This window comes from Salminus brasiliensis, chromosome 17, assembly GCF_030463535.1.
Source record: "Salminus brasiliensis chromosome 17, fSalBra1.hap2, whole genome shotgun sequence".
NCBI classification, from domain to species: Eukaryota; Metazoa; Chordata; class Actinopteri; order Characiformes; family Bryconidae; genus Salminus; species Salminus brasiliensis.
In genome coordinates this window covers 989,716-1,004,062 of record NC_132894.1, presented here as the reverse complement: position 1 = coordinate 1,004,062, position 14,347 = coordinate 989,716, and the positions used below count along the sequence as shown (strand labels likewise).

Below are 14,347 nucleotides of genomic sequence, written 5' to 3'. Positions count from 1 at the left end.
AAATCTATAGTAATGAATTGGGAAATACTGCGTAATCTACAATGTGCTTAATAAAAAACTGAACAGTACATCTGCCTGTATTAAATTCATCAGGCTGCTTATTGTGATTTTAAACAGCGTTTGTGTGGTCTTTTTATTTTCTACAGTGTGCAGTTGAAATGCATCCAATATAATGACATCCACCTTCACTGACGAGCATTAAAACCTTCGTTAAATGTTTTTATTTTAAAAGAAGTCGTGTTTAAAATACAGAGTGTGATTAAAAAGAGTCAATCCAATACGCCCAAACTTTCTTAGGCAACACTTTACTGTAAAACAGTGTAAAACAAACGATCAACAGAACCCCAGATCAATCCTCAGACATGGTCCAGGGGTCAGAGTGCTCAGAGTACGTCCACAAGGTCGGCTCATCGTAAAAACCAGGTCCACCAGGCCACCAAAGTCTTGTGTAGTGGAGAAGGCTGTGTGCATTAGAGCTCTGTGGCGGGACCCCATTCCATATCATCGGCTTCATCTTCATCATTATAGTCGTCATCATCAGAGCTGTCGCTGCCTCGGATTTGGCTTCTGCGCATCAGCATTGCTTCATGATGCGCCAACCTGAGAAACACACACACACACACACACACACACACACACACACACACACACACACACACACACACACGGTCATTCAAGATATAGGCCACAGCACTGCTGGGCAGATCAGCGGATTGCAGTAGTGTGTGATGATACTTACACAATATACGGGGGTGCCGGCTTTTCTTCAGGCTCTGCCATACGGGTCTAAGCAAACAGAGAAAGCACACTCCATCAACTTCTCTGGTTCTCTGCTTTCTATTCATGAACACTTACAAAAAAAAGCCCACCCTGACAGAACTGTGGGATTCCGGCACGCAGTAAAGTCTGTTGTGGTCAGATCAGAAACTGGGTCTTGCCACAAGGGGGTGTAAAAGTACTCCCCTTCACTGCTCTAAAAAAAGGCTCTCCGAGGCTATCTAGGCCGATGTGGCAAAGCTCACCGCTGCCTTTGTTTGCAGTGGTGTTGTGAACGAGAGACCCAGACCACTGTGGACTGAGACCACATCATCTTAAATGATGAACCCAGGTTCTGCTTGGGACCTGACTGCGGTCCAGTCAGAGTATGGAGGCCTAGTGGTGAGCCATCGCAAACGACAGCCGGTCTGCAACACCTGTAGGCAAATGTGTGAAGCTTGGCTTGTGCCGTACCTGCTGTAGTTTGTTCTCTATGGTGGACAGTGTGACCGGTGGTGGGCTCTCTGGGGGGAACTCGGTGGGATCTGGGGCCCTGAAATCTGGAGGCCCCTCTGAGGGAGTGGTAGGTGGAGCGAGGTCAGTGTTGAAGTCTGAGTCAGAGAAGCTGCGCTGGGTGGGTGACGGAGGCTCCTCCAGCTCTGGGGCTTCGACTGGGGGCCGGCGCAGGGAGAGCGGCTCTGGGACGTGGAGAATGGGAGGCAGGGTGTATTCAGGCTCCTCCTCCCGGGCAAACTCGGGGCTTGGGCTCTGTTTGGCAGCTGGTTCTGAGGAGCGGGCGAGAGCAGTGCCCCGCCGAACGATGATGCCTGGCTGGGTGGCGGCGGGCTCCTCTAGGTCCTCGTTGTCAGTGTAGGCCTCACCGTCTGTATAGGCTTCACCATCGGTGTCCTCGTAGTCGCTGGCGCCACTGAGGTAATCAGCATTGTTGGCACGGTTGAACGCATCCAGTTCTTCATCAACACCACTCTCCAGCTACGCACACACACACACACACACACACACACACACACACACACACACACACACACACACACACACACACAGTCATGTTAAAGGTAGTTCCAGTTATAAATTATATGACTGATCAGCCAGAACATTAAAACCACCTGTCTAATATTGTGTAGCCCCCCTCGTGCCACCATAACAGCTCTGAGCCCTTGAGGCATGATCTCCACAAGCTAGAGGCCCTGACGTCATCCTTTGATCTGGTCACTGGTTCACTGGTTGTCCTTCCTTGGAGCACTTTTGATAGGTACTGACCACAGCAGACCAGGAATACCCCACAAGACCTGCCTGACCATTTAATAACTGACTGTTCACTCGCTGCCTAATAGATCCACCCTTGATAAGACGCACTGGAACCAGATCATCAGTGTTCTTCACTTCCGCTGGGAGTGGTTTTAATGTTATGGCTGATTGGTGTACCTAGCCCACAGAGAAAATCCTTACCGTCACCTCCGAGACCCAGACGGGCTTAGACTGCTGTTGGCGAATCTTCTCCTTCAGAATTTCATACCACACGTTCGAAGTGGGCTGCAGGTCGATACGGCCTAACGGGAACAGAGAGCCAAACACTGAGCGCGCTCTGTGCACTGCAGTCCAACACACGTGGCTCTGCTTCTAAATAAAGACCACCTACCAGCAAAAAGGTGGCTGTAGTGCTTCCTGAGCTTCAGGGCCTGGGCGTAGAGTTTCCGCGAGCTTTTGTTGGAGTTGGGAGAATACCTCTGTCTTATAGTTTTCACGTCTTTGCGGCTGTGAGGATCCAAGAACAGCACGATTGGGTGGTACTGAATATAGCTGAGCCTTTCCACTGCAGTTGGTGTGATGTCCAGCAGGGGGTGCTTGTCCTGCAACACAGAATCAGTCAGGATATATTTGTCATTTGTACAAATTTCACAAGAACTGCACAAACATGCATGTGTTGAAATGCTATATGGACAAAAGTATTGGGACATCTGATAATTCGTCATTGTCTCTTCTGTCCAAAGAAGGCTCTCTACTAGATAAAGAACAGGGATATAGACTGTAACTGTGAGTTGCGATGGTGCAATAAAAAAAAAGCCAGAACAGAATATAGAATATTGAACAGAATATGGTAATAATGGCGGTTTTAGAGCGGCACAGATTCATTACTCTTCTGAAAAACAACTGAAAACCACCACTTTGGAGATAATGTAAATGGTAAAGCCATTAGAGCAGCAGTTACCGCACCTGCTCTGCTATTCTTCTCACGGTGTCCAGCTTTATGACTGTGGATGCGCTGTCTCCACCACTCCTAGGAACCATTTCTGCAAAAACACACCACGGTCAATTTTCAGTGACAAAATTAATAATGACTAATTTCAGTCAGGGCTACAATATTAGCTTACCTGCAACTTCATATTCATTGGGCATTTCTGTAGACAGCTTCTCATTTGCAATGTCATTCAGTGGACCCATGACAACAATAGGACGTTTAAAGCTGGCTGTAACGTAAAGGAAAAAAAAAACTTAATAAAAATAAAAATTTACAGAACCTGAAATGTGCTATTGTTGGTATTTCTATATTTCTGAGATGACCTCTCACCCTCTCACCTAAATATTATATGCAATTAAAAAGTACTTAAAGTGATACAAAAAGTAAAAGTGAAATTTTAATAAAATGCAAACTAAAATTGATGGACTGAATGAATGACTCTCTCTGTATCTCTATATATTTATATATAATGAGAGAGATAATCACATTTACTTTTTGTAATATTTTACTTTTTGTACTTTTTTAATTGCATATAATATTTAGTTTTTTGTTGTTTTTGTTTAGTTGTATTTTTTATGTTATGTTTAATGAAGTTAAGAAGGTTTTTTCTACTCTTGTAAAGCTGGCATCTTGTAGATACCAGTTTCTTCCTTCAGCTAAACTTTTAATCTACACTATCGTATCTAGACTAAGACTAAATCATATCAAAATCTAGATCATCTGTCTGCTCACCTTCTCTCAGCAGGACCTTCTCATATGCCGGAAACTTGCCCTGGATGGTCAACTGAAGGAGGTCATCCCGTGTTCTTCTCACATTCTTCTTGGCCCCCCTGAGACCTCGTAATTTCCAGAACTCTGCCCTGGGGCCTGAAGCTTGTCGCTCGGCTCCTTGGATCCTCTGAGCCTGCTCCATGTTGGCTAGAGTTTCAGCCCTGAGACACAAAATGGCGAGATGTTGGAGACGCTCCACACCAGACAAAGACTTCCATTTCCCATTGAACTAAACCTCACGCTGCTCTGGAGCTCACCTGGTCTGGTTGGGGATGGTGCCTTTGTCTTGCTCATGGAGGTCGTTTCCCATGCGAATGGCCAGCCAGGTGCCCAGTTTGCCACGGTGCATGGTGTCCACCACTCTGAACACCTCTCCCCGCGTGAAGGTCAGGCCGTGGGTGCCCTCAGCCTCGTGGTCAAAGTGCGTGCGGATGTAGAAGGAGTCGCCCAGGTTGGACTTCATGATCTTCTTATAAACTGAAAGGAGAATAAAAACAGGAAGTCCAAAATGAAGCAAGTCCAAAAACAAGTAGCCTAGCATTGCTCATGTAGGCCTGTGTTGGCAAAGGACAGCAAGAGCAGCAAACAGCGAGCAAAGCGTCCATAAACATAAAAAAAGTTTAAAAAGTATAAACAGGGTCCTTTAATGACATGTTTATCTTGGTCTAGTTAAATGACGAGGGTTCAGTAGATGGAAGCCATCAAACACTGCTGTTCCTCCTTTAAAACAACATCCAGCAGATCCAACACAGAGCTGGAAAACAGGCCAATTCCAAAACCCATAAACTGTTACATCACAGTCCTGACTTGCTATATTTACACCCCCCAAAACTGACAGAAACCCAACCCAGTAGCGGAGACTTTAGCCTTTCGAGACTAAACCGTTGGGCCGACTGGCGAAGGGAGAAGGGCCGACTGGGTACTTGGCGAGCATCCCGACCAAATTTACACCCTTACTATTTACACATCAAACGATGATTAATACTCAATACATGAATTCTATGATTTAGTGCATTCAGTGGCACCAGTAATAAAACACTAGATGAATACAGCTATCATCAGTCAGTCTCTGATCAATCTCTGACAGACTCTATTACACCTGTCCACACACAGTGGAGAGAGGCCGCTGTCCAGTGTGGGATAGGTGTGGGAGGTGAGGTGTCGAAGGCTGAAACGGGACTTAAAGAAGGACTCACTGTCCATTTTATTCTGAGTGAGGATGTCGATGTATTCTCCAGCACGAATGTTCATCAGGAACATGGCGGCCTCCTCTCTGGTGAAGTGGCCAAAGTCGACTCCGTTAACCTGAGGGATGGGGAGCAGCAGGTTAACAGGACAGCCTCACCTCTCTGAAGGTCAGTCTGACTGCTTAATAACTGATAACAGAAATGACTGTTGCTCTATAGTTTGAGATTTGTGGGGTGATTCTTGCTGAAGGAAGTTAATGACTGGATGTCCAGATTGATCCATATTTAGCGTTGTTTTTTAGTTTTTGATGAATGCAGATCTTTGATCAATCAGGGGACTTTTCCACTGGTAATGCGGTTTATTAATTTCCAGTTTATGAGGATGGTTTTGGTCTTGGTGATGGTTAGAGCTGTGAGTGGAGCAGTGGACGTCTCTTTAGTTGTACCGATTGCTAACATAGCTCCTAGCGCACATAGTTCTGTGGATGATGGGGAGGGGGGGTGATAATATTAGGCATGTTGGTAGTATATTGATGATTGCTTGCCAGCAGCGTTTTATGGGTGTGCAGTGCCACATGGCGTGGAGTAATTATCTGTGGTGTTCTGTGAGCAGTGTGGGCAGATATCAGAGCTGGTGAATCCCATGGTAAACATCATCTGTGTAGTGTAGTGTGTTCTCTGAATAAAACACACACACACACACACACACACACACACACACACACTATATATATACACATGTATATATACACACACATGGTATGAGATGTAGACTGCTGCTCGTGATTATGTGGAAGTTAACTTTGCATATCTGGATCCAGATCTTGGAGTTGGGGGTGATGGGTATATCTTCTTTCCAATGCTGAGTCTGTTAAAGCTATCTTTAGTCTGGTTTCAGTATTAGTTTGATAGAAGTTCATTTATATATACACATATTGAGTATTAATTGAATATATATCAATCATTCATTTAGTGTATCAATTTTAGTTTGTATTTTATTATTTTATTAACATTTCGCTGTTTTACTTTAAGTACTTTTTTAATTGCATATAATATTTTGTTTGTGTTATGTTTTGTAGTTGGAATTGTTTTTCTTAAACCTATGCTTTAAATTATGTTTATTAAAGTTAAGAAGGTTTTTTCTGCTCCCGTAAAGCTGCCATCTTGTAGATACCAGTAAAGTAATCTTTAGTCTGGTTTCAGTATTAGTTTGATAAGTTTATTTAGAGAGGACATGTTGATAAAATTGTTTAACGTGGAATTTTGGTGGAATTTGAGGTAGTGATTACTGCCAATTCTGCGATTCTGGATAACATGAGAGTGAAACCAGGGCGTAATTTTGGGAAATGTGTTTGCCACTCCATGAAGCAAAGTGCAGCGCTTCTTTATAGGGGTGGAGGAGGTCAGGGTGGTTCCAACTGGGGAGTGGAGTGGAGTTTCCACCAGGCTGTCAGAGTTTCTGCTATGATAGGACTTGAAGCAGGCATCTTTTTAAGTGTTTGGGAGATAAACAGTGAGTCTGCCATCTGTCTGAATCTGTGGAATCCATGCCACATCTGTCTGACCAGAATTTATTCAATTTAATAAACATCGTCAAAGTCAAGTCTTACCTGCAGAATCTGATCTCCTTCTTTCATGCCCTGCTTCTGGGCAGGGCTGTTGGGCTGGACTCCGCCCACAAAAATCCCCACGTCGTTTCCTCCCACCAGCCGAAGCCCCACACTCCCCTCCTTAATGAAGCCCACCGAGTTCTGGTCTGAGCTGTACCTGCAGAAGAGAGACAGGCGACTTCAAAATCAGTCTCAAGGCTGATGCTCTTTAGCTTTTAGGGGTTAGGCCTGTGTGTAAAGGTGTCATACCCCATGCTGGGTGCAGGGACTGCATCTGGAGGGAGGGAGTAAAGGGGCTCTTCTGCAGGCTTACCTGGAAACACCACAAGAACACGAGGTCAGCGCACACATTCCTCATGCGTCTGAGTTAAATGATCTGTTAGCTTTAAAATCAGTGCACAATATCGCCCCTGCAGTACTTAATAAGAAACAGTGTTTCAGTGTTTCTTCTGAAATCAAGGGTTTTAAAAGAGTTTCTCCTGCTTCTGTTGGAGTACCTGTCTCTACTGACCAGAGAAGAAGACTTTCTACTAGATTTTGAAGTAGCAAAAATGTTGTCCTACATTGCTGTGAAGATTTGATTGCTTTTAGCGACAAAAGCACTAGTGAGGTCGGGATGTTTAACATGGGTCAACACCCCACCTCATCACCCCCAACTCCTCCTGAAAGAATTGGATGGAGCTCCACCATCATTCCAGAGAATACAGCTCTTCCACTGCTCCACAGCTCAATCCTGGGGGGCTTTATACCCCTCTAGCCCACGCCTGGCATTATTAGGCAGCATGGAGCCAATAGGGTCATGATGTTTATCTGCTCCAGAGAGTCCTATTCTATTGGCAGTACTTCTTCTCTACAGGGACTAGACAAGCTATGTGTGTGCATTTGCACATCTGTGTCAGCAATGGGTGCAGCTTAAAGTAGCTGAACGCCTTCATTAGAAGAGGTGTCCACAAATATTTGGACATATAGTGTACCTATAACAGATATATAAGAGCAGGCATGTTTGTAATAGAGATGAAATCCTTTACACCAAGTGACCAATCAAAAAAACCCTTAAGAACCTTACTGTGTTATAAAGTTTTAGGTCATTTTAATGCTCACCGTTCATCCGGGTGTGGCTGGGTAGGGATGGGTCAGAGCGTAGAGTGGCACTTGGTTGGTAAACTGCAGGAGAGCTGGAGGAAGGACGTGGTATCTCCATTAAACCCACTGATGGACATTTACACACACAGTACAAGCAGAACATGGTAGTAGGAGTGACAGTACTCAGGGACCGGGTCCGGGTAAAAGTGGAAGAGCATCTCTACAAATGACCCATGTTAATGTTAACTGCAGCTGTATTTAGAAAGCACTGAGGTTTACTACAGCACACCACCTAGCAACACCTTAGCAACCACCTAGCAATGGATTGGTGAGCAACAGATATTCCATAGAAACACCATAGCAACTGCTTAGTAACACCTTAGCAACAAACTCCTATACCATAGCAACTGTTTAAAAACCACCCACCAATACCTTAGAAACCAACACCCATGCCAAAGTACCACCTTAGCAACCACACAGCAAAATCTTTGCAATAAACGTCTATACCATAGCAACTCCTTAGAAACAACACATCAACACCTTAGAAAGCAACGCTTATGCCATAGCAAAACCTTAGCAACCACCTAGCAACACCACTGCTGATCTGCAGTTGTATTTAGAAAGCATGAAAAACCTGTATGAGGAGAAGGAGTGTGTTTATGGTGTGTGTGTGTGTGTGTGTGTGTGTGTGTGTGTGTGTGTGTGGAAAGTACCTGTGATTGCTGTCATGATCCGTGCTGCCGGATCTCCTGGGGGGCGATGGGCCTCTCTCAGACACTGAGGAGTCTGTAGGACACAGCGGTGCAGTGTGTTAAACTCCAGGACAGACTCAGAGGTACAGGTATAAAGAGTTGAGTGGTGTAATAACAGTGTAATAGCGGTTTAATAACAGTGTAATAAGCGTGAGTGGCATTAATAACAAGTGTTATGTGTTCTGACCTCCAGATGGGGGTCTGGCAGGAGAGGGCGCTCGGTGATGAGGCTCTGGTCTGCTTTTAACTGACTGCACTCGCGTTTCAGGAACAGCCCTAAAACACAAACACAGGACACCGTTCATCTGCCTGTGTTTTTATATCTTTAGCAGGCTATTAATATTCAAACACTGAATAATATTAAATATAACACTGAGTGACACGATAGTAGTAGATATTAGAGTATTAAGTTCTATGTGGCGATTAAACAGTATTCAATTAAATAACATTCAACATAGTCCTGAGTAACATCATTACATCATTAGTTATAATTAATATTTAGTTCAGTTTAATCATGTTTCAGTTAATCATGTTTAATAACAATAGTAACATAATAGTAACAGGATAAATACAGCAGTAATGCAACGGTAGAATAGTAATAATAGTATTATGATATTGACTAACAGTATTCATTTGAACTTAACTCATCTTTGTTTTATCATATTTAGTAATACAATAGTATAAGCATAAGAATTATATTATTTATAGTAATATATTAAAACATACTGTATAACGTTGTAGCATTAATATATCAACAATATTATTAATATGTTTACAATATTTAGTAAAAGTATTAGTATTAATTTATACTAAATTACATGATAGTATTAGTAAATATTACAGTATTAACAGTAGTTAATATTTAGAGTAATATTTAGTCATATTCAGTAAATAAACAGTATTAGTATAATAAAATACTAAATAACATTATAGTACTAGTTGTAGTTTACATTATTAATATAATGTTGACCACATTTATTAACAGTATTAGTATTAAATAATACTGACAATAACACTGTAGTTTTATATGATATGCTAGTATTGTCATTAAAAGTAGTACATTTAATATTAATACAAATATTTTATATAAATTTACATTATATTAAATTCACAAATCCATAAATACTACTCTGCTATATATCAGAACTGAGGTATAAATACTTCAATATAATAATAATTGGCTTTAATTACTGATCATGTAAGGATGCCAGTCTTACTCGTGTACAGCTGGGTGGTCTGGTCTGGGAACTGAAGGGTAGCTTCCATCAGACTCCGACTCAGAGGGACCTGTAAAGACAAGACCAGTAGACTCTGATTTAGGCAGCTGATCATCACAGTCATCATCTTCATTCCTGAAGCTCAGATGGAGAAGATTGAGATGGAGCAGACCTGCTTCAGCCAGTCCATCTGCACCAGGCTTACCTCTCCTGAGGGGCGTGGAGGGTTTCGACCATTTGGGAGGCTCAATCACGGCTGCAGCTGCTACCTCAGGAGTGGCCCTGGTGGAGGAAGAGGACGAGTGAGAGACTGAGAGGAACTGAATGGATGAAATACTGAAATTATTTGAAAAAGGGAGGAAAATATTGAAGATAAAAAATGAGAAATGTAAAGCCAGGCTGAAGAGTGGTAGGGTTTGATGTGTGGACAGTGAGAACAGTGATCTGCATCTCTTACCCCACCACTGGAGAAGGGAAGGCCTAGTCCTAGTGTGTTGTGCCCTAGCTGACCTCCACAAAGCTGCTAGACAGCATTACTGTCCTTTACTGCTTAATAGATGGTTTACAGACTCACTTCCACACAGGAGGTACGCAAGCCGTTCTCCTAAGGTTCTCACCTAGATTTGCATGATTTCTTAATATGCAAACAACAGAGAACAGCTGGTCTTAAAGGAACATGGCGTAAGTAGGGATTGGTTGGGTTTGTTCGGGTCAGGTCGGGAGGGGACGGGGTCAGTACGGGTCTATATAGTTGATCCTGTTGATTGTTGACTGTGTTTCTCACTCATTTAAATCAACAGTCCAATGAAGTTCAATTTAATCGGACTCTACTGAACCGTGTGTTAGAGGTGTGAGGTCATCGTGTTCACGCCACATACGTGCAGAGGAAGCACATGCAAATGCAAACAGTACAGGAGCATACACACTTGTGATTTGGTGCTTTTATTTCAGAAGATCATGAATTTCACATCGCGGCATAAAAAAGAAGAAACAAAACATGAAGGGTAACATTTCAAAAATCTAAATAAAAAGCTGACCTTTCTTACATTAAAAAATTAAAAACAAAAGACCCTAAAACCCAGAAAAATACACAAACCAAACCAAAACAAAGCAAAGGTGAATTAAAACAAAGCGAATTCATGATCTTGAACGCCTCAGTGGGTGGATAAGTGGTCCTGTATAGGAGATTCCTGCATAGGAGATTCCTGCTGGTTGGGTTAGGAGGGGCAGCGAGGCCTCATCTGTACCTGTATCTGTTGCGCGAGTCCTGGCTGGAGGGGGTGGCCTGCCGAAGCGGGGGTCCAGAGCTCCGGTCTGAATCGGACTCAGACTCGTCTGTGGAACGAGAGCATGTTTTATTAAAGTGGTTTTTGATACAGGAGAGGTAAAATGGTTAAATGCCTGCTGGAGGCGGGGTCTCACCTCGTGGTGGTGGTCTGTATGGGGACGTCCCGCGGTTGAGGAGTTCTTGGGAGCGGCTCATGGAAGATGATTTCAAGCCAGGTGGAGGAAGGTCAGGGAGAACCCTGGGAAAAGGAGAAACACTGTAACTACATGGCAGGTTCAGAAAGGATGAGGTCAGCTGTGTGTTGTGATCAATGATCTGCTTCTGTTGGAGTAACTGTCTCTACTGGCCAGTGAAGAAGATTTTCATACTAGATGTTGGAGGAGCATTGCTGTGAGGATTTGATTGCATTTAGCTTGAAGAGCATTATATGAGGTCAGGATATTGGATGATGATCACCACCCCACCTCATCATCCCCAACTCCCCAACTCATACCATCCAAAAGTACTGGATGGAGCTCCACCACCATCATTCCAGAGAACACAGTTCTTCCACTGCTCCACAGCTCCTCTCTATACCCCTCTAGCCCACGCCTGGTATTAGGCAGCATGGAGCCCATAGGGTTCATAGAGAGTCTTATTCTTTTGGCACTACTTCTCTACAGGGACTAGACAAGCTGTGTCCCCCTGTAGCTGGGTGTCCATAAATATTTGGACATAACAAAAGTGGTCAAAGGTTTACATACACCTCATTAAACAGAGTTATTCAACCCAGCCTTTTGGAAACCCCAGTTTGGGCATGTTTTTGCTCCAACCCACCTCCAAGCCAGCAGCTCACCTGCGCCAGGTATCCAGTGTTTAGTGTTAGTAGCTCAGAGTTTAAGCAAGAGCTTTGCAATTTAACAAGCTTAGTATTTGTAACTATAAAGATAGTTTGTGTTTTGTTATCAGAAATGTACTCATTCTATATCTATTTCTGATAAATATTGTTCAGAATCTCATTAGTAACGTTTACTGTCAGTCATCAAAGTCTGAGCTGTCCTGTTAGCCGTACTGAATCTCAGATTCTTCAAATTCCTACTGTAATGAAACCTGTAGATACAGCTGGGTTTACATACTTGGCCTTCAATCAAATGCTTGTTGCCTCTACTTTTCTGGAATTTTAGCCCATTCCTCTGGACAGAACTGCTGAAATTTTGTCAGTTCAGTCCACAGATTTAGTCACAATTTTTGGAGGAATGCTCAGGATCACTGTCCTGATGGAGGGCCCAATGGTGATGCCTTGAGATGCTTCAGTATTTCCTTTCCCTTTGCCCTAAGAGCTAAAATCATTAAAGTCATTATATCACTCAATCCCTCAGACTGTACCTGGTGTGTATAAACCTTTGACCCACTGACAATCAGATTTAATTCATTAAAGTTGAAATGAATAGAATGAAGCAGACGCTCTAATTGGCCCCCAGCCAGTGCATGTTTTTGCTCCAGCCCATCTCCCAACACACCTGTACCAGGTGATCAATGTTTTTAAACTGGCTGGTTCAGGTGTGCTGGGAGCTCAGAACTGGGCCCTGAGGACCACTGCTGTAAAGTGCCATGATTTGCAGTTTCACAGGCTGAGTGTTAATAACTGAAATGACAGCTGCGGTGTCGGTCAGGACACGGTGGAGTGGAGCTGGTCAAGTGTGAGGAACACCATGTGTATGGAAGCAATGTTGTGGCAACAGTGAGAATCTCTAAAGAGAAAGCTGGAGGATGAGCAGACAGACCTGCAGTGGCCTGCTTTAACAGAAGGGTGAATATACAGCTCATATCTTACAGATGTGAATTTGATTCACCTCGATTCTCCAGGTCTACGTTCACACAGCAGGTAAAGCGGCCCAAATTTGACTCTCTCACCAAATCCAATCCAATCCCACATCCGACTGAAGAGTTCAAGCTCCTAAACTGTAGGGGTAGTGGTGGTTCAGCGGTTAGAGCTTCGGACTATTGATGAGGTTGTGGGTTTGATTCCCAGGCTCGGCAAGCTGCCACTGTTGGGCCCTTGAGCAAGGCCCTTCACCCTCTCTGCTGCGATGGCTGCCCACCGCTCTGGGTGCGTGTGCTCACTGTCCACTGTGTGTGTTTCACTGCACAGATGGGTTAAAGGCGGATAACACACAAGGTTTCGGGTTCATCTTCTCAGCATCTTCTCCAGCTTCACAGGAACTATCAAGGAGTTCCAGTGGCTGAGGCGGGGCTTATCACAGAGAATGTGTTCCAGCTCGCTATAAAAGGGCATGTTGTTTGGCCACGCCCACTCTTTCATTTGCAATATTGTTTTCTTTAAAATTTGCTTTTTAAGCATCCTTTGACCGGGGCAGTGGAGGCTCAGCGGTTAGAGCGCCGGGCTATTGATAACAGGGTTGTGGGTTCAATTCCCGGGCTCGGCAAACTGCCACTGAGCAAGGCCCTTTACCCTTTCTGCTCCCCGGGCGCTGGAGTTGGCTGCTCACTGCTCTGGGTGTGTGTGTGTACTCACTGCCCCTAGTTCACTAGTGTGTGTGTGTGTGTGTGTGTGTGTGTTCACTACCACAGATGGGTTAAATGCGTAGGACACATTTCGCTGTACAGTGACAAATACGTGCACCTTTACCTTTTACCTATACCTTTTACTCCGCAGCAGGCCCTGTGGCCACGTTCAGACATTTCCTTAGAAATCTCTAAACAACAGGGCTGTTGTGATATGTGGCTTCTAATTTAGCCTGAACTCCAGAGCTCCAGAGCTTGATGTGTGTGTGTGTGTGAGAGTGTGTGTGTGTGTGTGTGTGTGAGTATGATGAACATGATCTGCTTTGGGACACTTTTTTTTTGTACCCATTTTTTCTCAATTAGCCAACCCAGACATATTCTCCCCCTATCAGATTCAATGCTCCCGACACTGGGAGGGTGATAATAGACACATGCCTCGTCCATCACAGCATCACTGGTCAACCAATGCAATCGGAGGAAAGCACCATGTACCCAGCTCTGATGCACTGAGAAAATGCCATCTACCCACCCCTAAGAGAACAAGGCCAATCGTGCCTCCTCAGGCCCCGGCTGCCGATGGCTAGCAGCATGATCAGGTTATGGATCAGCGATCCTCCGGTCATCGCGACCGTGCCTTATTCCGCTGGACCACTCAGGCTCTGGATTTGCGCCACTGTCACCTGCTGTGTGAACATAGCCTCCGGTTCTTTAGAGGAACTGTGTACTGTTGACACAGCAGGGGAACACAGCCGACCCGTGGTTTACAGTGTCTGCAGTGTGTTGTGATCGTACTTGTATCTGGCGTGAGGGTCAGGTTTGGGACTCTCTCGTCTGGGTGGTGGAGAGGCGCTCCTGTCTGAATCCGACTCAGAAACAGCTGAAACACAAAACCAGCCCAATGTGATTGTCTGCCCGAAC

At 44.3% G+C, this 14,347-nt stretch overlaps 1 protein-coding gene across 3 annotated transcripts in view; it reads right to left on the bottom strand.

The window, feature by feature from the left end:
* Nucleotides 1-206: 206 nt before the first annotated feature.
* The window catches only part of tjp3 (tight junction protein 3), a 29,694-nt gene continuing 15,553 nt past the window's right edge, over nt 207-14,347 (bottom strand). For all 3 annotated transcript variants that reach the window (XM_072660186.1, XM_072660184.1, XM_072660185.1), the window contains exons 12-31: nt 14,222-14,306; nt 11,059-11,162; nt 10,884-10,971; nt 9,842-9,918; nt 9,637-9,706; nt 8,607-8,695; nt 8,381-8,453; nt 7,686-7,759; nt 6,834-6,897; nt 6,585-6,741; nt 4,984-5,092; nt 4,045-4,264; nt 3,749-3,948; nt 3,150-3,245; nt 2,992-3,068; nt 2,417-2,627; nt 2,227-2,327; nt 1,231-1,749; nt 740-786; nt 207-600 (exon numbers count right to left, since the gene is read on the bottom strand). In XM_072660186.1, coding sequence (XP_072516287.1) covers nt 471-600; nt 740-786; nt 1,231-1,749; nt 2,227-2,327; nt 2,417-2,627; nt 2,992-3,068; nt 3,150-3,245; nt 3,749-3,948; nt 4,045-4,264; nt 4,984-5,092; nt 6,585-6,741; nt 6,834-6,897; nt 7,686-7,759; nt 8,381-8,453; nt 8,607-8,695; nt 9,637-9,706; nt 9,842-9,918; nt 10,884-10,971; nt 11,059-11,162; nt 14,222-14,306 — 2,591 coding nt within the window. In that variant the 3' untranslated portion in view covers nt 207-470. The remainder of the gene's footprint in view (nt 601-739; nt 787-1,230; nt 1,750-2,226; nt 2,328-2,416; nt 2,628-2,991; nt 3,069-3,149; nt 3,246-3,748; nt 3,949-4,044; nt 4,265-4,983; nt 5,093-6,584; nt 6,742-6,833; nt 6,898-7,685; nt 7,760-8,380; nt 8,454-8,606; nt 8,696-9,636; nt 9,707-9,841; nt 9,919-10,883; nt 10,972-11,058; nt 11,163-14,221; nt 14,307-14,347) is intronic.